Below are 25,205 nucleotides of genomic sequence, written 5' to 3'. Positions count from 1 at the left end.
GGAAATTTGTGCCCCCACACATTTTTTAAATTCGGTGGGAACTTTTTCTGCCATGACACTAAGCAAGATTAAGCTATGAAAGCCAAGAAAGTCAAGTAAGAACAGGATTTTTATTTTATATTTTTAAGACAAAAAAGGGAATCGGAAAAAATACCAACGATGGTAAGGAGGAGGGCTACAATAAATGAAGAAAGGAAGTTACTAACTATAGTAATTCAAGAAGTATGCCAAGTATTAAAAATATAAAGGAGAAAAAACAAATAACTTTGCCAACTATGGTAACAAGAAGATTCTGTAATATAGAAAAAAAATAGAGAATTTAAGAGGATAGAAGACAATAAAACATCTCAAAAAAAGCTCGAGAATAGGTCAACCACATCTTTTGCTTAGAGGCAAATGAGATCTGAGGTAACTTTGGGTTGGTACATTATGGGTAAGGGAGAGGCTAGAGTTTTTTGGCTGCCATGAGCTTTAGCAACAGCCAAGTTGGATCTAAAGGATGGGATCCAAACCCATCAGTTGAGGATAGAATGAAAATGGACATCTTCGTATCACATATTTTGTGAAGTGATGCATATGCAAGTGGTATTTTCTGAATCAGTTGTATAGAAAACAGTGCTAGTCTTAAACACACTACTTATCATTCTTCAGCATTATGGTTTTGATGAAGAGTTAGCATGCTGTAATATAATCAAGGGGAAGCAATCCAATAGAAGTTGGAAAATACAATGTATGAAGGCATCTGTGACTCAATTAAAAAAAATATATCTAAAACTCAAGAACACACAGTTGTACTTTTTTGTACTATACCTGCAAAATACTTTTGAGCAAAAATAGCAAGCAGATTTTTCCAACCTTCAGAAGGATAAAAACTTCCTAGTACTAAAGACACTGATGACAAGCAGAACACATTATATAAAGTGTCGCAGCTCTTGAATTGCAGTGCTAACCTTGACGCCTCGGGAAGTGGGTGAAGGAGGGTCTGTCAAACTTCATAGTATAGGACTATAAAATGACAATCCTTACAAAGGCCTGGAATTTAGCTACTTCCTTTGGCTGGAGTTGTAAAATTGCTCTAAGTGGCTTGCAATTTTTGCAGCTATTACCTCCAACCACAAGGCAGTCTACATCTAGAAAACTGAGTATTTATGAAAAAGTATTTTTACCTTTATTAGCACTTCATCCAGTGCTAATAAGAAACACTGAGCAATTGGATAAAGTGCGAAAAATTTACTTGTGTAGCTCTGTAATTCAGACATAAGTATATTTTTAGCACTTTATCCAGTTCAGTGTTTCTTAACAGCACTGCACTGGTTTTATTTTCTTCTGTTCTTCCTCTCTCCCTTTCCACTTTAATAACAAAAAAAAAAAAAAAAAAAAACATTATTCAGCTTCTTTTACTGTATTTGTTTCCTCCTCCTGCTCCATTACTTCAGCTTGCTTTTTCTGCTACTTGCTGCGGCTTGTTCTCTAAAGTGTTCATTTGCATCTTTTCTGTTGCATTTGTTGCTGCTTGTTTATAGCCTGTTTAAATTGTGTTATTCTAAGCCTCTTAGTTTTGGTTTAAGCACTTGGGCTTTAGGCTAACCCCTTAGCTCTCTCTGGCCTTCTCTCTCAGATTCTGAAAAATATGGATGGACAATTTCCTACAGTTTCTCCTGCCAGTCTAGTTGATATGGGCATCCTGAGACAGTGTAGCAACTGCCTTATGTACACAGACAACCACCTACTACCACTTAGGAACACAAGTTGCGAGATGCAATTACATAAGCAACCTAGAGTCCAAGCTTTCTCCCTTACAAGCCAGTATATCTGGCACTGAGAAGGTTGTCAACACGATCACTACACCTTAAACACCACTCACACATACACAACACGCACCCACATATGTGGAGGTCCTCAACATAAAATGCCCAAACAAAGGAGACTTCCAAGGCAAATCACATGAGATCTCCACAGCCCTCCATACCACATAGCACGCCTAGTTCACAGACCTGTCTCTCACAACCATGAAGGCTTAACCATAAACCCAACATATTAGTCATAGGTGACTCCATTGTGAGGTGCACAGATGTGCCTCTCACCAGGCTGGATAAGGAGAAAGTCATGGTTAGTTGTCTGTCAGGGGCCAGAATCCACCGTATCACACAGGCACTCAAGTCTAACAACAGGTACTGTTTATGACTGTCATAGTCCATATTGGTGTGAATGACCTGAGACTTACCTCCCTGGACTATATGAAGAGAGACATGATTGAACTTGAATGTGTCCCAGGCAGGTATGTCCCTAGCCTTAAGTAGCTTTCTACCGTCACCCAAAGTGATGCCTGAATACAAACGGAAAATTATTGACTTTAACAATTGGTTTAGTTTCTGGTGTCATTTCAGAGGGACCCAGCACCTGATGGCCTAGGAATATGATTGACAGACCATGATGCTTTGCCAGAGATGCCCTACATCTGTTTCACCTGGGCTTCAGGATTCTAGCAAAGGCTCTTGCTTCCCCCATAGTGCCTTTTGAAGGAAAAGTGATTAGGTTAAAACTAACTACCAACATAAAAATTTCAACAAAACACAAAGTAAAGGTCATACTGCTAAACACTAGGAGTCTAAACATGAAACTGCACTCACTGCAAGTATTCCTAACCCTGGAAAATGTTGACATCTGTGCAGTCACGGAAACCTGGCTCAAAGCTGCAGAGAGCACCCCAGCCTTACTTGGTTACTCATCTTATACATTCAGACCCCAAACTGTGGGTAGTAAAGCCAAAGGAGGTGGAGTTTCAATATGTATTAAAGACATACACACCTCCAGGCTGGTCAAATAGTATGGCGCAGAGGAGACACTCCAGGTGCAGTTAACTATTGACAAGACCCCTATACAAATCATAGCTAGCTACTGGCCCCCAAATCTGACCCAAGATGCCCAAACTGCCTATCTAGATCTCTTAGTCTATCAAGATTCAACCCTTTACCCTGATCCTGGGTAACTTTAACTACCCAAACATAGACTGGAAGAACTGCTCTTCCTAGCTCACAAATGCCCAGAGATGCCTCGATTTTGTCAATGCAAATGCTTTGGAACAGTTAGTCGATACCCCCACGATAGATATCTTTGACTTGGTATTATCTAACATGAGTAACCACTGCAGCATCCCTGTAGTATCATCCTGCCTTGTAAGAGATGACCATAAAGTGGTCTCGTTCAAAGTCACCATCTTCCCCATAACCACCCCCCCACCCCCACCAGGGTCAATCAAAAAAACTTCTCCAAAGCTAATTACAGCCTCTTGAGGGATGGTATAAACAGCTTCACAGCCCCTCACCCTCTCTAGGAACTGGCACCAGTATCCAAAACTATACCAAATTACTATATGGACATTTATGTAGATGCATGGCATCAGTAATACCTGACAGGACTACATCATCCTCCACAAAGAAGAATAAACTTGTATGGTGGATATTTGCAATAAATAAACTCTATAACAAAAGAAAAAAATTGCTGTCCAGGACCAAGAAGGAGCAGGTACCCAATTGGAAGCAATCTCTCCTTAGCTTAAACAAGCAAATAAGAGCACTAGTGAAATCCTCCAAAGCAAACTTCAAGTTCAAATTGGCCAAATCTACTAGAGACAGTCATGAGGCCTTCTTCACATATGTCCGTAATCTCAACGGTAGCACTCGGATCTGTTCAGAACTGGTGGTCAAGGACACCACATATACAAATGCCGTAGATATAGCAAACTTGTTGGCTGACAGATTCAGCAAAAATTTCACCCCTCTGTCCCCCCCATCAGTAAACATGACATTCCCAGTACCCGCCCCTTCCCCTTATGTCTAGGGATCAGGTCATCTCTGCTCTCGAAGGCAAAAAATACAGCCTCCATGGGACCTGGTAACATCCCAGGCTGCATCTTACATGAACTTGAGCAGGAGCTTGCAACACCATTAGGCACCTTATTCAACCAAAGCCTGAGTATCTGTTTTGTCCCAGCTGTGTGGAGGACAGCCACTGTCATCCTTTTACACAAAGATGAAGCGTCCACTGATCCAAGAAATTATAGGGTCATCAGCCTAACTAGCCTGATCTGCAAGGCCATGGAATGGATTTCATTGGCAAGGACATTGGCAACCTCCCACACAGTTTGGCTTCGTCAAGGGGAGGTCATGTCTGTTAACTTTGGTCAACTTTTTTGAGACAGTCACCAAAGCCATGGATGAGGGGGAAGACTATGCACACTGCCTACCTTGACCTGGCCAAACCTTCAACACTATTCCCTACTCGGGCATAATAGATAAACTCTCTTAACTAGGCAGCAATCCGTATGTTACCAGATAGGTAGCCAACTGGCTCACTGGTGGAACCCACCTAGTCAAAATAGGGGAAGCCACATCAAGCAGTAGACCCGTTTTGAGTGGCGTACCCCAGGGTTCGGTCTTGGGGCCTCTCATTACTTTTCTGAGGTACAGGCCAAAACCAGTGGTCTATGGCTGACCAAGTTTGCAGACGACTGCAAGTTGGGAGCTGTTATTAATTCCCTTAGTGACGTGGACATCCTCCAAGAAGGTCTCACCCAAACGACTGGTGCCAGAAACATGACCTCAAGCTGAATACAAAAAAATGCATTATCATCCCCTTTGGAGGGAGAGATGTCCTCACAAATTATCACATTAATAACGTTCTAAGCATGCAGTCAGTCATGAGGGATTTGGGCACCCAGATTGATAGCAGCCTGACTTTTGACCACCATGTTGCTTCCATTGTATGGAAAGCTTTCTACATGGCCTACCTCATAAGTAAGAGTATTTCATCCAGGAACAAGGAGTTCATAACATCCCTGTATTCTTCCCTTATAAGGTCCATTATTGAGTACAACGCCCCATTCGGCATGTAACTCGCAAAGCAGATGCAGCAGCTAGAGAGACCAATGAGTTTTCTAACCAGGAGAATCCAGAGCCTCAAAAATCAACTATACACAGGCTAAAAGCCCTATCCCTCTACTGTGTTTCATACAGACTCCTCAGGGGTGATCTTTGCCTGACATACAAGGCAATCTCAGACCCCACCTTGATGGGACTGCTGCTTATCTGCAAGTCGAGCTTCACTCAAGTAACCCGCACATGCAGCCTCAACCTGTTCTGTGACATCAATAAGACTTGCTGGCGGGACAGATTTGTGTCAGGGACTCCCCCATCTATGGAATAGACTCCCTCTCCACGTCAAGCAGAGTACCTCTTTACCCCTTTTTAAGCACAAGCTGGATAACTGGACGGGAAATAGAAAATACAATCCTGAGATTCTACCCGTGTCCCTGCTGGACAGGGGCATCTGGTGCTGATTTGTCTATCCATGGGCTAAACTCTCTGACTAGGCTTATAAGGGCCTCAGGGCCAATAGCCTAGTAACTTCCTATGATACTCTTTGGGACCATTACATCTTCAGGAAGATTGTTCTGTATGCTGTAGATTCAACCCCAGTGTGATTGAAAGAAACAAAAAGCTCATTTTAGAAGGCTTTATTACCTTCTGCCTTTGGAGGGACTATATCTGGAGATCATTCTCCAAAAGCTAAACAATCCAGAACTTCTCTGAAACTTTCTACATCTTTCAGGGTTTTGGGGCCATCAATGAAAAAAGCCAAGATGAGTCTGACCTCATCCTCACATCTAAGAAATTGATGGCCCGACTTCCTCAGATTCAAATAAAAGGTATCGGATTAGACTACTTCCAGTCCTATCGGTTCAGGTTTGATTCAACTACCAAAAACAAGATGCCATCAGTGGATCCAGTGCCCTCGCCTTTCTTGGAGCTACTCCAACCCAGGTCTAGTGTTTCCACTCATTCTCTAGAAGTTTGACTGAGGAAGCTGTGGAAAGAGTGGTGAGGAAGATTCTCTTGGCAACAGAATCAGATGCATGTCTTACTGGCTCCTACCCCTTCAGGTCAGGAAGTCTATTCTCCTACACCCCCCACTGCAAGTTCCTTCTCTTATTCCAACTGTCTGAGTCCCTGGATCCAAGCCATCTGGCTCTGATCTAAAGTTAGTAATATCTTCATGTCCAAAACTTACTCTCCGTGCTCTGGTTCTGTCAGATCACCTCAGGGAGATTGATTTCAGAGCGGGGAGGACTGCAGTCTAAAAGCTTGTCTTTTTGGATCCGAGGTCCTCCCTTTCTCCCGAGTGGTCTGCCTTTGAGGCTGTGAGGAGGGATTTCTATGCCTTGGCATAATGGACGGATCCAACCCCTCAGATCCTAAGCCCTTCTACCTTGGTATGTCTGCATTCATAGCCTCATCACTCTTTGCCACAGTGACAGCCAGAAGACCCCCAGACTTCCTAACAGAGTATCTCGATTTCTTCCGATACCTCTGCAGACCATCCCACTGAGGATGTCCTTTAGAAGAAGACATGGAGGAAGGATTTGGACTCCCCAGAGGAGTCTGTCACCGAAGATACAGACTTTGATGAAGGTGAAGGTTCCCCCTGGTCACCTCCTGAAGCTGTCTCATTTGGAGACATCCTTGAGGTCCTAAACCGAGGTGGCTGGATGCCCAGCAACCCTTCACCTGAGGAGTCTGTATTCCTGGAGGCTTTCGGTACTGGCCATTCTACCTCCTGGCTTACTTCGCCCACCAACAAACTTATTGAGTTTAGTCTCTCAGCGGGCATGGAAGAACCCAACACAGTTGAACTAATACCTAGGAGACTGGATAAAATTATAGCACCACCTTTAGATGAACAGTTTTGGGGTAAATGTGTGCCCATTGATGCCATGATCATAGCAGCAGCCACCAACAAGGAACTTGCTGAGGAGAGTTCCACTGTTCATCCCCCCCTAATAGGGAGTAGAGGGCAATGGACAGGTTTGGGAAGCGTGTCTATGCTTCAGCGACCTTTGCCTTAAGGTCACTGAATTATTTGTTGCATTTTACAAGATTACAGAGGGATTTGATTAAAGAACTATCAAATACCCTACCCTGTCAGGATCGGTTTCTGCAGGGGCCCAATCATCTGTGAATTCTCAACTAGCTACCCTGCAGTCTAGTTCCAGTTCTTCCATGAGAATGATGTCACATGTAGTTGAAGGAACCATAAGGGTAGCGGATTCAGGTATTGCCAGCAGGAGACATGTCTGGTTATGCTTGTGTGATTTTGTGGAGCCCTTCAAGTCCTCATTCAGTCGTTTTGATGGCACTTCTTTGTTTGGCCTCAAGGTGAAGGACACATTATCCAGCTATAACAAGGATGGAAAGACCCTATCTGCAGTGGGGGTTTAGTTCTAGGTATCAACAAGATGGTTGGAAGATGTCGTTCAAGAAATCCTCAGTCTATTCCAGGGTGTACGTGGAGGAAGTTCCCCCAGGGACAGAAGAGGGAACTCCAATGGTTGATGCCATCCCTGTGGCGGCGGTGGGCTGCAAAACCAGAGGTCCAGAAATTTTTTGACAGATCTTACTAGCACTCCCGAAAGGAGGCCTGATTGTCCACCTCTGGAGGCAATTGGGGGTCGATTATCCCTACACCAGAGATCTTGGCTAGACATAAACGATACTTTGGTGCAGTGGATTGTTTCCAAAGGTTATACAATACCTTTTTCCCTTACCCTCTAATCTCAAGTAAAATCCCAGATGTTCCACCCAGTCAGTGGAAACAAGCAGCAATTCAAATACAAAAGCTGCTGCAAAAGATTCGTCCCGCCAGACCAGATAGAATCTGGAACTTACTTAAGGTTCTTTTTAGTGCCAAAGGAAATGGGGCTGGAGACAATTTTGGATCTCAGCACTTTCAACGCATCAGTTTGATGTACTAAGTTTCAGATGGTCAGTGTTCAACCCATTCTTACTTTTTTGGGCAAGAAGGACAAACAACCAATCTAAAAAGTACTTGCTCTTCTAGCTGGGTAGCAGTCATTACCAGTTCAGAGTTCTGTCCTTTGGCCTCACCACAGACCCCAGTGTGTTTAGGTGTATGGCAGTATTAGCAGCTCACTTGAGACTGCAAGGATCCTGGATATTTCCATATCTAGACCGACTCATTACCTCCCCAACCAGGCATCAGTTAGTAAAAGCAAGAGATTAGGTTCTCCTGCCATGTTCTCATCTGGGGATAACCATAAACTACGGCAGGTCTCAACTGAAACCAACTCAGAATTTGGAATTCATATAAAGTCAATGATAGCTTCACTGCCTCTCAAAAGGGTTCAAACTATAAGTTCACAGGTCAGAAAAATAAATCTGCAGTACCAAGATTTCGGCCTGCTTGGTCCTTCAAGCTCTAGGATCAATGTCAGCGGCAATGACACTAATTCCTTTAGCCAGATTTTACATGACGATTCTGCCTTGGATACTCGAAACACAATGGTCAATACTTTACCAACCTGTGTCAACTCTGATTCGAATCAGACCTATGCAAGAGAAATTTCAGGTGGTGGATTCAATCAGATCAGGTTTTACAAGGCCGTCCATTCTTTCCCCCTCAGCCCATGGCCATAGTGACCATGGACGCTTCCCAGTTGGGGTGGCGGGGAACTTTTTTGGGGAAAACAGTCCAAGGCACTTGGTCCGCTGGAGAGGCCAATATGCATATCAATGCCCTAGTGATGACAGCAGTGCTTTTAGCATTGCAGGCCTTTCAGAATGCTCTTCCTTTTGGGACGATTGCAGTTCAAACAGACAAGTCAGTAGTTTGGTACATCAACAAATGAGGGACCTGGTCTTGCCCCTTGTGTCGAGAAGCACTCAGTGTTGCAATGGGTGATCTCATCCAACCTCTTTCTCATAGCAATGCATATTCTAGGGAAGTCCAGTGTGATAGCAGACAAGCTCAGCAGGTACCTTCTACCTCACGAGTAGTGTCAATAAGAACATGAGAGAAATGATTTTTTGTCAGTGGAGCCAGCCTTGCTATGATCTTTTTGCTTCTTGACACAACAACAAATGCAGCAGCTACTTTGACTTAATCCCCCCACAGGAGAAATCACAGTGGTATGCTCTACTTCAGGAATGGCTCCCTGGTCTACTATCTGTCTATCCACCAGCCTCGTTAATTCCAAAATTCCTAAAGAAAGTAGCCATCTTGAAGAGCAAAGTCATCCTCATTGCACCCTACTGGCCTCGACAGATTTGGTTCCGTATCCTTTGGCCTTTGTTCACCAAACTTGGATTCTGGATACAATACCAGACCTCCTGTCTCACCAGATAGGCATGATCCATCCAGACATATCAGACATTAGGCTGAAGGCCTGTCTTCTCCAATTCCATTAATAGCCAGACCTTTGCTCTTTTCTTCTGTCTGACATGTACGTTAATCTCCAGATAAACCAGCACGTAAACTATGGAAAAGATTTGTGTATTGAGCACACCAAAATCATGCTGAAACCTTTTCAGCTCCTATACATAACATCCTTGGATTTTTGGCCTTACTTTTTAAAGGAGGAGTTAGTTCCTCAACTATTAAATTTCAGTTAGCTTCGATATCAAAATTTCAGACTGGATTTGAGGTTTTCCTCAGTATCCTCTCAAGTTTTGTCGAGCTTTCATGCAAGGCACTCTACTTTTAAGACTTCTCTTTAAGGACCTTACTCCCCAATGGGACCTCACTCTAGTACTGCAGACAGTTGTACATTCCCTCTTTGAATCAGCAGCTAAATGTGATCTTGAATATCTTTCATGGAAAACATTTTTTCTAGTTGCCATTACATCTGCTAGACGAATTTCAGAAATTCAAGCAATGTCTTCAAAACCTCCATACTTGATTTTTCTCAAGGATAGAGTTACACTACAAACCAATGCATCCTTTCTTACCAAGGTGGTGCCAGAATCCAATATCCATCACTCTATTAATTTGCCAGCTTTCTTACTAACAAAGGCAAGTACATGTTGCATTTACTGGATATTCACAGACCATTATGTTTTTACCTGCGTAGAACAAAAGACATAAAAACAGACCAGTTGTTTATTTTCTTTGTGGACTTGAAATTGGTAAAACCAGTTGCCAAAGTAACCTTAGCCAGATGGCTAACTGATTTATATATTGTTTATTTATATATAAAAATACATGGTGTTACATTACCATAACCAGTATGAGCTTGTTCAACTAGGTTCATGGCAATGTCTTCAGTTTTTCTTTCTAGGACATCCATGGATGATATATGTGCAGCAGCTACTTGGGCTATTCCTCATACCTTTGTTGCACACTAAAAATTGGATGTGGTCTCCAGAGCTAAAGCATCATTTGGTGCAACTGTGCTGAGGAACATCCCTAAGTCCACCCAGGATTTCATGTAGCTGGGGTCTCTCCCATCAGTTGAGGATAGGATGAAAATTGACAACATCAGATAAAGTTATGTACTTACCATTAACATTCTATCTGTGTTGTCCATCTTCATTCTTCTGCCACTCTCCACCCACCAAACACCTATCCTTTGCAAACTTCTGGAAGAATGAGTCTGTAGGGAGCATCACTGTACTTTGTATTGAGCTCCATATGTAGTCTTTTTATGTACCGACTGCGTGCATTTTTTCACCTCCTTTTTGTATGCATAGTAGTAATTTCCTTTCTGGCAAAAATCAGCAAACAAGATCTGAGGTAACTTAATGTTGGTGCATTATGGGTAAGGAAGAAGCTCAAGAGTTTTTTGGTTGCCATGAGCTTTAGAAATGACCGAGTTGGATCAGAGGGATCGGATCTGAACCCATCAGTTGAGGAAGAATGAAAATGGACAACAGAGTTGAGTTAAACTGTGGAAAGTAGAGTTTTCCAGAAACTTTTATATTGCTTCAGTTATCAGCCCATAGCAGAGTTGAGAACAAAAATATTTGCTGTGGTTAAAAATAAGTTTGGAATATTTTGTAAAAGTTGCTCCTGTTATCACCTCTGTTTTCCATTACCTGAAAGGAATAGTGATAAAATTGTGTTCCATTTTTTAATTTGGATAGTATGCTTTGTTACTGTCTTTCTTTTGTATTTCTCAAAACAGATGTCCATAGGTCTGATGGGAGTGCTTATAAAATTTATACAAGAGTGTATCCATTAGTACTTTTACAGCAGGGTGAAACGTGCAGTGCAGTCTGAGACAGTCTAGTTAAAATGAGACATGAAATCATTTTTGAGAAGAAAAGGATCTGCTGGAGCAAGGGATGCTTTCTGAAAATTTTCATGAATCTTGTCAGTTTCAATAGCTCTGATTGGGTATCATTTTCACTTTCAGACTGGTTTTGGAAAGCCATCTGGACTGCGACATCCTGGTACAGTTAACTCTGCAGGCAGGCCTGTAAGGAAAAATACATCCTCCTCCTCCTCCTCCAGTATAAACTCTAGTTTTAACTCCAGTCTGTCCATCTCCCCAACTGCAACAGCTGGTAAGACCTGCATTTTAGCATATTTTTCTTTTCTTTTAAAAGATGTTATATTAGAATATTTTGTATTTTACTAAACAAGAACTACTAAGACAGTTTTGTGATTATCATGGGCTCTGATATTCGTAAATGATTAATATAGCAAATGTACAATAGAACATTATTTTGCCATCTTCCCATCCCACTGGCTAGATGGCATCAATTCCTTATGGTAACATGCAGCATGGACTGAAAGATCATGTCTAAAAGCACGAAACAAAATTTTCTTTTCACACACAAAAAAAAAATGTTCACATGCATCTTTATGCATGTGAGCACTTTTCTTTGTTTGTATTAAAAAGTTCATTTTGCATCTTTTAGGAAATTACAGAGATTTAAAGATGTCTTTCAAATGCAGAAGACTAAACATACAGATCAATGTTTACTGCATTAACATTAATGGCGAGTAAGAAGGTGTTTGCATCACTCAGTTCCAGCTCTAATTATGCTAGATTACGGTAAGTAAGGGGTTGTGTATTAGCAAATTGCCAAACCTTTAACAGTTTATTAAAAATAAAAATGTATTAAAATCTATTTTTTTACCAAAAAAAAATTGTTCTGGTATGATAGGTCCAAGGCAGTGGTGCAGGCTCTATCCTTTTCATGTTTATTATTTATTTCCAGTTTGATTACCGGGGAAGTCCACTGGGCCAAAATGACCCATTTTCAGTGGAGGCCCAGGGCGAAAAGCTCCAAGATACATTATACAGTTAAGATGCAAATGATACAAAAGTATAAAAAACATTATATAGAACGGTTACAAATAAGCATATTCAGTATCGCGCATAGTTAAAATTCATTGTGGGTGAAGTTAAGGGTTATACAGTTTCATTTCAGCAAACTTATGTATTAGGTGTGGAAACAGTTTTCATACAAGCATTTAAGTAAAATGTGGATACACTTTACATGCACGCATTTAAAGTAAGATGCTATTTACAAAGTTGAGTCGTGTGAGAGTAGCTATAGGAGTTGTAGAGCGCTTAGAGAGAGAGTAGCTATGGGAGTTGTAGAGAACTTAGGTAGACTCGCAGGAAAATAACTATGGGAGTTGTAGAGAGCTTAGGAACCTGAGAGCGCACCCTCTGGGGGCATATACTTAGCAGGGATTAGGTAGTGTGAAGGCAGATGCATTTCCATTTAGTGGACAGGTGTTTGAAAAGCTGGGTTTTGAAGTTTTCTGAGTTTGGTATGGTTCTTAGAGTGGAAGGAAGGGAATTCCATTTTTTGCCTAGTGAGTAAGAGAGAAGTTGGCCAGCAGGACGTTTAGGGTTGTGGATAGCAATTAAATTCTGATGCTCAATCTGAGAGTTCTGTTGGGTGTGTAAAGGGGGAAGGATATTAATTGGAGCAGGACATTTTGTTGGGTGAAAATACAAGTCTGTGTGCAGTGGTGAGTTATAGGTAGTCTAGGTAGTTTGGGAGTTCAAGCCAATTCAGGGATTAGGCAATGATGGGTGGAATTTTTGGATTTAGTGCAAATTTAGAGACTTTATTATAGCAGTATTAGGAGAGGGAAGCAATCTTGCCTCAGAAAGGGTAGCATTTTTGGTCTGTCTCCGTGTGCTTTCTAAGTCATTCTTAGGAGTAGTGGGACCCATTGCAGATTTAAGAGTTTGATGCCCTGCTGCAGTATCTCTTTAACTGCTTTGTTTTCTGGAGAAGCAAAAAAGTCTATTTTTGGAACACCCCATTTGTGGATCAAGTCCAAAAAATATGTCCCTGTTCAGCATCCATTCATGATAGTCTTCTTAGGTAGTCTATTCTGCTTGGGTGATCTGGCCAGAAAATTCTCCTGGGATGGAATAATCTTGCATGGCCACCCTGCACATCAGGTAAGAATGAACTCCTCTCTGTGTGTTAATAACACATGACTGTTGTGCTTGTGAGGGCATGTATGATCCCTTTTCCTGTACGAGTTTGAATGTGCTCATGGCTAAAACTGCAGCTGTCATTTCTTTGATGTTTGATGGGATTCTTCCACTGCATTTTATTCTTCCCAAATTGCATCTGAGGAAGTCTGCAGCCGGTGTCTTGAGTGTCCAGGCGTACTTTAAAAGGGATTCCCTGACTGAGATTTGTTGGATTCACCATATGGGCTCTTCCCTCACAAGGCAGTAGGGGGATGGGCCATGTCAGGGAATGGAGAATACTGGCTTCTGCTCTGTTCATTGGTACCTACATTGGTACCTACAGAACAGAAGCCTGGCAACAACTGTTCTGTGTAGGTACCACTCCAGTTTTCTCATTTGAAACTTTGTCAAGGGGGCCATCAGGATTAAGGCAGTCAGTGTAGCACATTGCCTTTAGGTATTCCAAAGGCATAATCTAATTCCCTTGTTGAATGGAACTGAAAATGTGGTCAGAAACAGCATATTTTCTGAAGGAAAGAATGCACTTTTGGCTAGAGGTTTCCAGAAGGGCTCCTAGGAAAGGAACCCGCTGGGATAGGATTAACTGTTACTAGGCAGAAGAGAGAGTCCCAAAGTATGAAGCAGACAAAGGTGCACAGCAGGATAGTGTCTGTGAATAAGGCATGTGAGGACGTGCCTCTCTTTACTCTGGGCTGGCGATGAAGGAGCCCTAGTCCTCACTGCCGACACTGGCAAGAGGCGGTAGGTAAAAACAGGAATAATGGATTTAACATTATTTCAGCTACAGCTCTCTGCATCCAGCACAGTTTCCCTCAAGAGCACACAGGGAACATCTCCACTGGGACTGGACTCTGCCTCTCCAGATCCCAGACAAGACCCACCTTGGAGCACTATGTCCCTGTTCCAAATATCTGGCATACACACTTGAATATCTGATTTTAGTGCACACACACCTGGGAAAGGCTGGCACAGATTCACCAGCTGTTTCCTCTCTCCAGATTTACAGGGTAGCTGTCACCAGCCAAATAGACTAAGACTGATACAAGGGGTGACCAATTATACGGTGTCAAATTAATACTGATATGAACGGTAGTGTGTGAATGAAGCAGTAATGCTTATCAGAGTGGCCACAGTGACACTGAAATAAGCACAGGTATTTACTAAAAGGCCAACTGCAATAAAATGTATAAAAATATTTAATAATGGATAATTATAAAAAAAACAAGAAACTACTTTTAGTTACAGAAACATTAGGGATGTTATGTGATCCTATCTCGCCTACATTCTGAATGATGGGTTGAACGATCCATGCCAAAAGTCTCTTATTGGCTGAGCTTATTATATCCCAGGATGCACCACTACCAGTCCCCAGATCGGCGTGGTCTCGAGCTGGCTGGGCTGAGTAGTTTTTATTAACTAACTTTTCTGTCAGTTTTTTGCTGTTTTTCCTCACAAAAGCTGTTTTAACGGCTATCGCTAACTTTATTTGGATTGTAAAATTGTTGTGTGTGATTGGGTTGAGTTTGTTTTCGGCCCCCCTCCATCCAGGGCCTTCCCGGACTGTCAACCTTTAATTACTTACAGGGTCTCTTGTAATTTATAGTTGGTTTAGAGTTCCCTGTTCTTTTTTTACAGGAAGTGTTTGCATTAAGCTATTACTGTAAGCTTTATCATCAGTAAGAATTTAGTGGTTTACTTTCCTGTCAGTGACTAAATTGTGTAACATCATGTCTCAAACCCCTAGGCCTTCGGGTTTTAAAAAATGTTCGAAATGCGGGTTTAAAATGTCTATCACAGACGATCATTCGCTCTGTGTATATTGTCTCGGGGCAAAGCACTTGCAGGAGTCATGCAGTGTATGTCACGCTTTTTCCTCAAGGGTCCTCCAGGAGAGGAAAAATAAATTGATTCTTAAGGGGTTAGTTAAACCTTCCTTTGAAGAAGCCTTGGCATCCTCTCCTGCTGCCAAAAGAAAGAGCTTGGTTCCGACCAGTCCGTCGGACCCGATTGCCAAAACTTAGGCAGGCCTCTCCCCTCTGGCGCCGATGGCCGGCTCCACTGCTTCGGCCGACAAGGATCGCCAGCTCAGACACTTCCTCCTCGGCGGTCTACCTCGCACCGATGGAATCTGCTGTGAGTATTCCTCGGCGTCCCCTAGCCCTTTGGGGCCGATGGAGAGGCCTTCGTTCTGTTTCCTCTCGGTCTCGAGGATGTCGGATTCTGATATAGACAGGGTGCTCCAAAGACTGTTCCAGTCCCCAGTCTTCCAAAATTTGTTTCGGTTCCGACCCAGCTGGTTATTGCCATTCCTCCTAGCAGGTGCTGTTGGAGCCGGTGGAGATCTCAGGGTCGGCTCCGACCCTTACTCCAACCGGACTTCTTCGGCTGGACCCGGGGTGATGTTTGGGACCTATGCTGGTTCCGAGCCTCCCTCGGTGCTTCGGCGGGACTTCCGTCTGCTATCACGGCTCGAGTCCGGACACTCCCAGGACTCTGGGGTCCGGCGCCATGAGGAGTGCCTTGGCCAAGTCCTCTCCATCTCTCCGGTTTACCAGCACCTTCCCGTGGAGACTGGGTCTTTGGCAGTTCCCTGTCCATAGCCAGGAGGCCTGAGGTTACCCCAGTGGGGTTCCTCCTCCTGAGGGTTCTTGAGTTGTCTTCAGAGGAACCCCAAGGAAGAGATGAGGAAGCACGTGGACTCCCCGAGTCTATTACATCGGACACTGATATGGATGATGCAGAGGGGTCCCAGTCGTCCTCGGATGATGTCTCATTTGCAGACATCTTAGAGATCCTCAAACAACGAGGCGGCTGGATATCCAAACCCCCTCTGCTGAGTCAGTGCTCCTCAAGGCCTTTGGGGCTCAGCCCTCCGCCTCCTGGGTGTCTCCGCCCTTGACGAGCTTCTGGATTTAGTTTGACATCCAGATACCGTGGAACCAGTCCCTTCGTCCAAATAAATTTTTATCTGCTCCCGAAGGAGTTCCTTACTAAAGGCGTGGCTGTAGATGCCATGGTGGTGGCATCTGCTACACAACAGGACGTGGCAGTGGCTTCAGCGTCCATCCATCCTCCTAATAAGGAGTCTAGGAGTATGGATAGGTGCGGAAGCGCACCCTGACTTCAGCGGCCTTTACCTTAAGGTCTCTGAATTATTTGGCACATTTTACCAGGCTTCAGAGGGATCTGGTCAAGGAGTTGTCAGATTCCCTCTCGGGTAACCTACCTGAGCAGCTAGCCCAGTCCGTTAGCTCTCAGTTGGCTATCCTTACGTCAATTTCTAACTCGTCCATGAGGCTCATTTCCCAGGCACAGGCGTGGCTCCAAGCCTGGCTCCGCTTGTGTCAGTTGCGGAGGCCTTCAAGTCTTCCTGCTCCCTTTGATGGGTCCTCATTGTTTGGACCCAAGGTGAAAGACACCCTTACCGCTGTGAGCAAGAGGGAAAAACTTTATCTGAGGTGCCGTTATTCCACTCCTTTCAGCCGGAGGGAAAATGTGGTTCCGCCAAGTCTGCAAGTTTTCTCCCAACAGCAGGAAGATTAGAGGCAGAGGGGAAATAGAGCAGAGAGCCATCCCAGAGGCGGCAGAGGGAGTCCTTTCGTGGCTCTTCAGCCTCCCACACGTCATGAGGGATTGCCCGGCTGTGCTGCTCGGAGCCAGTCGGGTGTCGTTAAGCACCTAAAAGCCTGGGAGTCAATCACTCAGGACAGATGGGTGCTTGGATCATTGCCGGAGGTTACACCATCCATTCATATACTCACCCCACCGTCCAAGAGAATCCCGGACCCACCAAGCTTTAAAGCTGCTAGAAAAGGAGTCATCAACGGTCCCCACAGACCAGATCGGATCAGGAAATTACTCAGGTTCTTTTTAGTGCCAAAAGACAGGGGACCTGAGGCCAATATTGGATCTCAGCAGACTGAACCAATCCAAATCCAAATTCGAATGGTCACGTTACAATCCATTCTCCCGTTGTTGGAGAAGGATGTTTGGATGTGCTCCATAGACCTCAAGGGCGCCTATTATCACATACCGATACATCAGGCGTCCAGAAGGTATCTGCGCTTCAGCCTGGGAGTCAGTCATTACCAATTTTGTGCTCTGCCCTTTGGTCTCACCACAGCCCCAGGGTGTTCACCAAGTGTTTGGCAGTAGTGACGGCTCACCTGAGAAGTCTTGGATTCCAAGTGTTTCCCTATCTCGTGACTGGCTCCTGACTGCCACCACCAGGCATCTACTAATGGACAACCTCAAAGCCACCATCTCCTGGGTGTCTCCCTAGGGATTACATTCAATTGGTCAAAGTCTGTCTTGCTGCCCTCTCAGCATAAAGTTTATAGGAGCAGAGATAGACTCAAGATTGATGCGTCTTTCTTCCTGCGAAAGGATCCGAACTTTACAGGGCCAAGTTCAATCTCTAATCTAGATCCAAAGCCCCAGCCAGGATGGTCCTACAGGTTTTAGGCTCAATGTCTGCCACGGTTCTTTTAGTTCCTCTAGCAAGATTACACATGAGGATTCTTCAGTGGCTCTTGTCAACTCAATGGTCCTTTCAGGATCTTCCCTCAATCATCACATCATGATTACGGAAATATGCAAAGGGACCTTCGCTGGTGGCTTCAGACATCCAACTTGGATCAGGGAAAACCCTTTGTTCCCCCCTCCAGTGGTTACCCTGACGACAGATGCCTCCCAGATAGGGTGGGGGCATTGTCTGGGCAGGCTAGTTCAGGGCTCCTGGCTTCGGTAAGCTCTTCTCCACATCAGCGTGTTGGAGATGAGGGCTGTACTTCTATCCCTACAGGCCTTACACAAGTTTCTTCCTCAGGGCATCATCGCCATCCACACAGACAACATGTCGGTGGTTTGGTATCTGAACAAACAAGGAGGGACCAGATCGTATCCCCTTTGCAGAGGCCATGAGAGTGTGGGAATGGGCTGTAGCTACCAACCGTTTCTTGGTAGCGACCCACATCCCGGGAAAGTCAAATGTATTGGCGGACAAATTAAGCAGGACAATTCTCTCTCCTCACGAATGGTCTCTAAACCGCACAGTAGCAGCCCAGGTTTTCAAGAGATGGGGGCGTGCTGCGACCTATTTGCAACTCCACAAACACCAAGTGCCAGAGGTTCTTCTCCTTGATTCCACATCAGGAAGTACCAGGCATGGATGCTCTAGCACAACCGTGGCCAACAGGGCTACTTTATGCCTTTCCTCCAATTCCACTCCTTCCCAAAGTTATTCAAAAAGCTTCTCAACTGGGGTCTTCAATGATTCTGATTGCCCCATACTGGCCTCGTCAGATATGGTTTCCTTACCTGAAAAAGCATGCAGTGGGCGATCCGTGGACCTTAGACCTGATCTTTGCTAATCCATCAGTCGGGACATTGGCATCAGTCCCTTCAATCTCTAAAATTGACAGCTTGGCTCCTCCACTTCCAACCTTAGTTAGAAGACACACTAGACCGGAAGTTGTTCACATTTTATCTTGCCCACAAACCCACCACTAACAAATTGTACCTCAGTAAGTGGAAGAGGTTTGCTATCTGGGCTCAACTCAAGGGCTTAGACCCTATCACTGCTCCTGTCCCAGAGGTTTTGAAATTCTTAACATCCCTGTTTAATCAGGGATCTTCTGTCTCAACTATTAAAGTCCAACTAGCTGCTATCTCTAAATTCCATGAATCCACGGATCCTCCTTTGATGAGCAGCAGACTATGCAAAACGTTCATTAAAGGTGCCAGTCTGTTAAGACCACCAGTTTTTCATCCTGCACCTCCGTGGGATCTTGATTTGGTGCGCGCATTAACATCTCCCCTTTTGAACCGGCTGCTACATGCAATTAAAATATCTGTCTTGGAAAACGGCATTCTTAGTGGCTATTACCTCTGCAAGAAGAGTCTCAGAGCTTCAAGCCCTGTCTATTAAACCACCGTACTTGATTTTCCACAAGGATAGAGTATCACTTAGGCCAAATCCATCCTTTGTCCCAAAAGTCTGTTCTAGTTTCTGTCTTCAACAATCTCTAGAGCTACCAGTTTTCTTTCCAAAATTCTCTAATGAAGCAGAATACACTCTCCATAAATTGGATGTTCACAGGCAATTACGCTTCTATTTAGACAGGACTCAGCAACTTCGTAAGTCAGACCAGTTGTTTGTGTCCTTCTCAGATAATAAATTGGGCCAAGCCATCACAAAAGCTACAATCTCAAAATGGATCAGAGATTGCATAACTCAGGCCTATTCTTCTTCGAATAAACAACTTACATCATCTATCAAAGCTCATTCTACCAGAGCTATGGCTACTTCTATAGCCTTTCATTCCAAGCTCGCTATATCGGAAATTTGTGCTGCGGCTACTTGGTCCAACCCGCACACTTTCATTTCCCACTACAAATTGGATGTGGCATCTAAAGGACGAGCATCATTTGGTTCCACGGTACTCAGGAGTGTTTTCCAGTGAGCCACCCAGGATTCAGGTGCTAGGACGCTGTCCCCCCATTCAGAATGTAGGCGAGATAGGAACACATAACAACTTTTTGTTATGTTCCCACCCTAACTTCAGATGTTTGGGATCCATCTACACATTCCTACTCTACCCTCCTTCCCCTGCCTTGCAGATCAGAAGAGATTGAGCGGTTTTGAGCTCAACTGTTTTATCTTGTTTCATCTGGCGATGTTATATAAGCAGGGTATGCGTGTGTGCATGTATGCGGACAAACTAGATCTGGGGGACTGGTAGTGGTGCATCCTGGGATATAATAAGCTCAGCCAATAAGAGACTTCGCTCTTTGGCATAGCGTGCAGTCGAGCCGAGGATCGGCTCCGAACCCATCATTCAGAATGTAGGCGAGATGGATCCCAAACATCTGAAGTTATGGTGAGTACATAACTAAAAGTTTTCAGCCACAGGAAATGTAAAATAACACTGTTGGATAGAATCTCATATGCAGAAAAAAATACTAAACTAATCTCGCTGTACTTTTCGTAGCTAAACTGCCCCTGGTTAACTCCCTTAACCTCACAAGGTAAGGTATACTGCTGAGATGCTCACTTCCACAAGGCAAGATATGAGATGATGTGAGAGTGTTCGATCTCGCCGTTTGTTCTTACACCTGGGTTCGGAGCCGATCCTCGGCTCCATGTCGGCCGCTTTGCAAGCTCTGCATCGAGAAGAAGCTCGAGACCAACCTAACTCCCACAATCCCCCTCTGCCTTTACCTCAGATCTAGTTTGCCGCTGCAGCGTTCGCATCAGTTTGATGAGCTCGAGCAACCTTAAGCTAAGATTTATATTTTTCTTATATTTCCAAAAAGTTTTTCTTCTAAAATTTTATCTTAAGTGACTGTGTGTGTGTGTTTGTAGTGTTTCGAGGAATTCTCGGTTCCATATAAAGTTCTTTTATACTTTATTAGAGTTTTCCCTCGGGGCCTACTCCACCCTTTTACTGGATTGACTTTTTTACTGGATTTGACTAAAGTTTCTGGATTAGACAAAACTACTGGACTTGACATTTTACTAACTTTTCTTTTGTTAGCTATAACTAAGATTGTGACATGTCTGAGAAAGCTAAGTCTGGCTTTAAACGTTGCCAATGTGGGCAAAAGATGTCAGTGACTGATAATCATAGTTCTTGCGTCTACTGTCTTGGCCCTCTCCATCTGCAAGAAGACTGTTCAATTTGTCATTCTTTCAGTGGAAGGGTCATGACAGATAGGCGCAGGAAACTTATGGATAGGGGTCTTTTAAAACCTACCTTTCAAGAGGCTCTGGATGCAACAGACCAGGCATCCAAATCCTCGGAATCGAAGACGTCGGAGCCCAGGTCATCGGCTCCGAGCTCTTCAGTTAAAGTTCGATCACGGTTCCACAGACTTGGGCGAGTGTTGAACTATTGTCAGTTCGAGCCTCGAGTCTTGGAACCGTGACGGAGCTCCCTCCCTGACACTGTTGAGGTCGGCTCCATCTTGATTCCTTGACGCTCTTCCAGACCCCTCTCCGACACCGATGTAGACCGCGTGGTGCAGAAATTAATGGAGAATACGGCCTTATCCAAGCTCATCTGTCTCCTCCCAGTTGGTGTCGAGACAAGGCCTTCCCTTATCTCCATCTGTTCCTCCTCGAAACCTATCCAGTCTTCGGAGCGGAAGAGGCTGATCTGCTGATTGTGGAGCCCTCGGTGCCAGAACCGTCTTTCTCGGTCGGCTCCATTCACCTCGACTCCGGATCCGGTACGAGTCTCGGGCGAAGATCCATCCTTGGATCCGGGACTGAGAGTCGGACCGATGTTTGTTCAGACGCTCCTCTCGGGCCTCGCTCGGATCGACTCGGCTCCGTCCTCAGGGTCGATGCCATCGGTGCCTGTCTTGGGGATTCTTCCTATTTCCTCGGAACCGGGAGATACCTAGACTCTGGACCCGGGGGCCTTCGACCTCATGAGGAAGGTGTTATCTACCCAGACAACCACATCAGCAGAAACAGCTTCTCCGTCCCATAAAGGACCGATGTTAAGTTGTCAATCTCGCCTTCATTCTTGCTGGATGGGTTCGGAGCCAATCCTCGGCTCCGACTCGGCACTTGCTTTAGCTTGAGAACTCCTTTTACCAGCTCGAGGCAACCCTATATCCCATGATGCAAGGCGGAACTACCTCAGATCTCGTTTGCCGCTTAGCGAAAGAGGTCTCCTTGGCAAGCTGAGGTAAGTTAATATTGTCTAAAAGCTTAGTTAGGGATTTATTTTCCCCTTTTTACCCTTTTCATAGTGTGTAGTCTTTCTACAGCCCACCCTATTTCCCTTATAGTTAAAAACTTTTAAATTCTTTTCATAGTTGTAAAACAGTTTTAAGTTAGGCCTAGACCCCATTGGTTAATCCCTACCTGTGTGTGTGTGTTTGGGGATTAATTGTGTGTTTGTTGGGGTGTGTGTGTGACTTCTTCCTCTAGGACTATGTCAAAGGAAGGCAAGGTCTCAGGCTTCAAGAAGTGTGACTCGTGCTGTCAGAAAATGTCTCTGACAGGCGGGCACACTTCTTGTGTTTACTGCCTGGGGCCTTTGCACCTGCAGGACTCCTGTGCTTTGTGTCACTCTTTTAGCCAGAGAGTCCTGCAGGAAAGGAGGAATAAATTGATCCTCCGTGGCTTACTTAAGCCAGAAGGTTCTCCCTCTAAAACAGGGTCTAGTAAACCTTCTAAGCCACGAAGGTTCAGGCTACAGTATCCAAGCCTCCTCCGGTGGCTCCGGCTCCGTCAGAGCGAGATCGCTCGGCTGGAACCGATCTTTCTGCTTCAAGGTAGTGGGTTCGGCATTGGTTCCGACACCGGTCTTGTGGCCTTGTCGACTCCGGCTGGAGCCGACACTTTATCCAACATCGGGCGAAACCTTCTGCTCCATCTGGAATTCAGGGGACTTCGGCTCCGATGACTTTGTCCCGAAAGAGATCTCGGTCCCCTTCGTTGGAGAGTATCCACTCTGCTCCGGGGTCTCCTCTTTTGTCAGAGCGGAGCCATCGTAGCCGATCTTCGAGATCTTCCAGGCTGTCTGACCACGACTTAGAGAGGGTGGTAAGCAGGCTGTTAGTCGCAGGCACTGGCCCAAATGCTCCATAGCCCGTCTCAACAGACTTCGGCTATTGCTTCACCCTTGAACTTCCTCCTCCGACTCCCCACCAGAGTTGGGCGAGCTTCTCGGGACAGCGACTGTTTCGGCGCCGGTGCCGATACATCCTTTGGCTCCGATCTCCTCCTTGAGACCTTCCTTGGAGGGATCCGGTCGTCGGGTTTCCCTTGTCTGCTCCGAGGGGGCTAGTGGCATCGGACCCTTGTCCGACCCGCTCTCCCTCTCGGGGGCTTTGGTAAGCTCGGCACCGACATCGGCCTCGAGCCTTCCCTCTCAGTGGAGCGGAATTCCTGTATCCTCGAACGGGATATTCCGGTCTCGGGGAGAGCCTTTGAGGTGATGAGAGTGTCCTGGCTCCTGAGCCAGGTCAACGGTCCATCCCTCTAGCTCCTCCCTCTTGGTGCCTGTAGACACCTCTTGCCAGCCTCTTGCTCTCAGGCCCAGGGATCCATCGCCCCAGGTTTCCCATTGGGAATTTCCTCCTCTTCCGAGTTTCTCCTGATCCTGCAGGTGAACCCCTCGGAAGAGGACGTGTAGAGGAAACACACAGACTCCCGAGTCTACTACATCTGATACCGACTTAGATGAGTCGGAGGGTTCTGATCCCCTCTGAGGATGTCTCCTTTTCAGACATCCTTGAGCTCCTCAAACAGAGGGAATTGGCCATCCATTGATCCTCTGAGGATGAGTCGGTATACCTGGAGGCTTTGGATCCCGACCCTCCACCTCCTGGGTGTCTCCGCCTTCGACCCACTTATGCAGGTAGTGGCTCTGAAGGCGTGGGCAGCTCCAGATTCTGTGGAACCTGTCCCCAGGAGACCATCCAAGTTTATTACGGCCCCTGGACAAACAGTTTCTTTCAAGGCGTCTCTGTGGATGCTATGGTGGTGGCGGCCACTAAAAAGGAACTGGCGGATCCTTCAGTACCTGTCCATCCTCCTAACAAGGATTCTAGGACCATGGACAGGTATGGAAAGCGGATGTTTTCTTCAGCGACCTTTGCTATCGGCTGAACTACCTTTGTCACTTCACCAGGCTTCAAAGAGATATTCTCAAGGAACTGGGTGAAGTGGTCCAGGATCCGTCTGCTGCTGGGGCTCAAGAAAAGATTGCCTCACAGCTAGCAATCCTGAATTCCTTATCCAACTCCTCCATGCGGCTCATATCCTATGCAGCCGATGGAGCGCAGGCACAGGAGTGGCTCTTAGACGCCAAGCCTGGATGCGGCTTTGTAATTTTGCGGACCCCTTTAAGGCGTCCTTCACCAATACCCCCTTTGATGGTTCGGCTTTGTTCGGACCTCAGGTGAAGGATACCTTGACCAGGTGTGAGCAGGACGGTAAAACTCTTTCTGCCGTTGGAGTCCATTTTTCCACCCCTTCTAGACCATATCTCAAGGGTCAGAAGGGAGGGAAGATGTGGTCCTATCCGTTGTGTCGAGAAGCTCTCAGACTTTGGCAATGGGCAATCTCCTCTCATCAGTTTCTGATAGCAACGCACATCCCCGGCAGGTCCAACCTATTGGCGGACAGGCTGAGCAGATCCATTCTGATGCCTCACGAGTGGTCTCTCAATCAATCTGTAGTGGATCAGATTTTTCTGAAGTGGGGCACTCCTTGTTACGATCTTTTTGCTACACCTCAAAACAACAAGTGCCCCGATTTTTTTCACCCTCTTTCCCCTACCAGGCCAACCCCTGAGAGACTCTCTAACCCAGGATTGGCCCCGGGGACTTCTGTACGCTTTTCCTTTCCTCCCTTTCCCTCCCTTTCCCTTGATTCCACAAGTCATTCAGAAAGCCACCGTTTTGAGGGCCAAGTTGATTCTCATTGCCCCTTACTGGCCTTGACAAATTTGGTTTCCGTCTCTGCATCGTCACCTCCTGGTGCAGCCCTGGCATCTGGACCCAGTTCCGGATCTCTTGATCCACCAGTCGGGTCAGCAGCACCGGGCCATTCATTCTCTCAACCTCACTGCTTGGTTGCTCCACTTCCTTCCCTAGCCAGGCTTCCGATGATCTCTGATTCAGTCAGAGACATCTTAGTGTCTTCTTTAAAGTCGCCCACTAGAACTGTTTATGCTAGCAAGTGGCGTTTTCTATTGGGCAAATTCAGGAATATTGATCCCTTTACTGCTCCTGTGCATTCTGTTTTAGATTTCCTGGCTGAAGTTTTTCATTCAGGATCTTCTTCATCTACAGTTAAAGTTCAACTGGCTGCTATTTCCAAGTATCATGTTGGCTTGCATGATAATAACATTATGTCTCATAGATTATGCAAGGATTTTCTGAGAGGAGTTTTTCTCCTAGAGCCGCCGATAAA

At 45.3% G+C, this 25,205-nt stretch overlaps 1 protein-coding gene across 1 annotated transcript in view; it reads left to right on the top strand.

Moving 5' to 3' along the window:
- GTSE1 (G2 and S-phase expressed 1) overlaps positions 1-25,205 on the top strand; it is a 999,478-nt gene that overhangs the window by 349,515 nt on the left and 624,758 nt on the right. Inside the window, exon 4 of the mRNA XM_044087269.1 lies at positions 11,210-11,360. Within this exon, the coding sequence (XP_043943204.1) occupies positions 11,210-11,360 (151 nt within the window). The remainder of the gene's footprint in view (positions 1-11,209; positions 11,361-25,205) is intronic.

This window comes from Protopterus annectens, chromosome 11.part0 (genome assembly GCF_019279795.1).
Source record: "Protopterus annectens isolate FY-2018-M chromosome 11.part0, PAN1.0, whole genome shotgun sequence".
Lineage (NCBI taxonomy): Eukaryota > Metazoa > Chordata > Ceratodontiformes > Protopteridae > Protopterus > Protopterus annectens.
The sequence above is the reverse complement of the archived record's forward strand: the minus strand, read 5'-3'. Positions and strand labels throughout refer to the sequence as shown.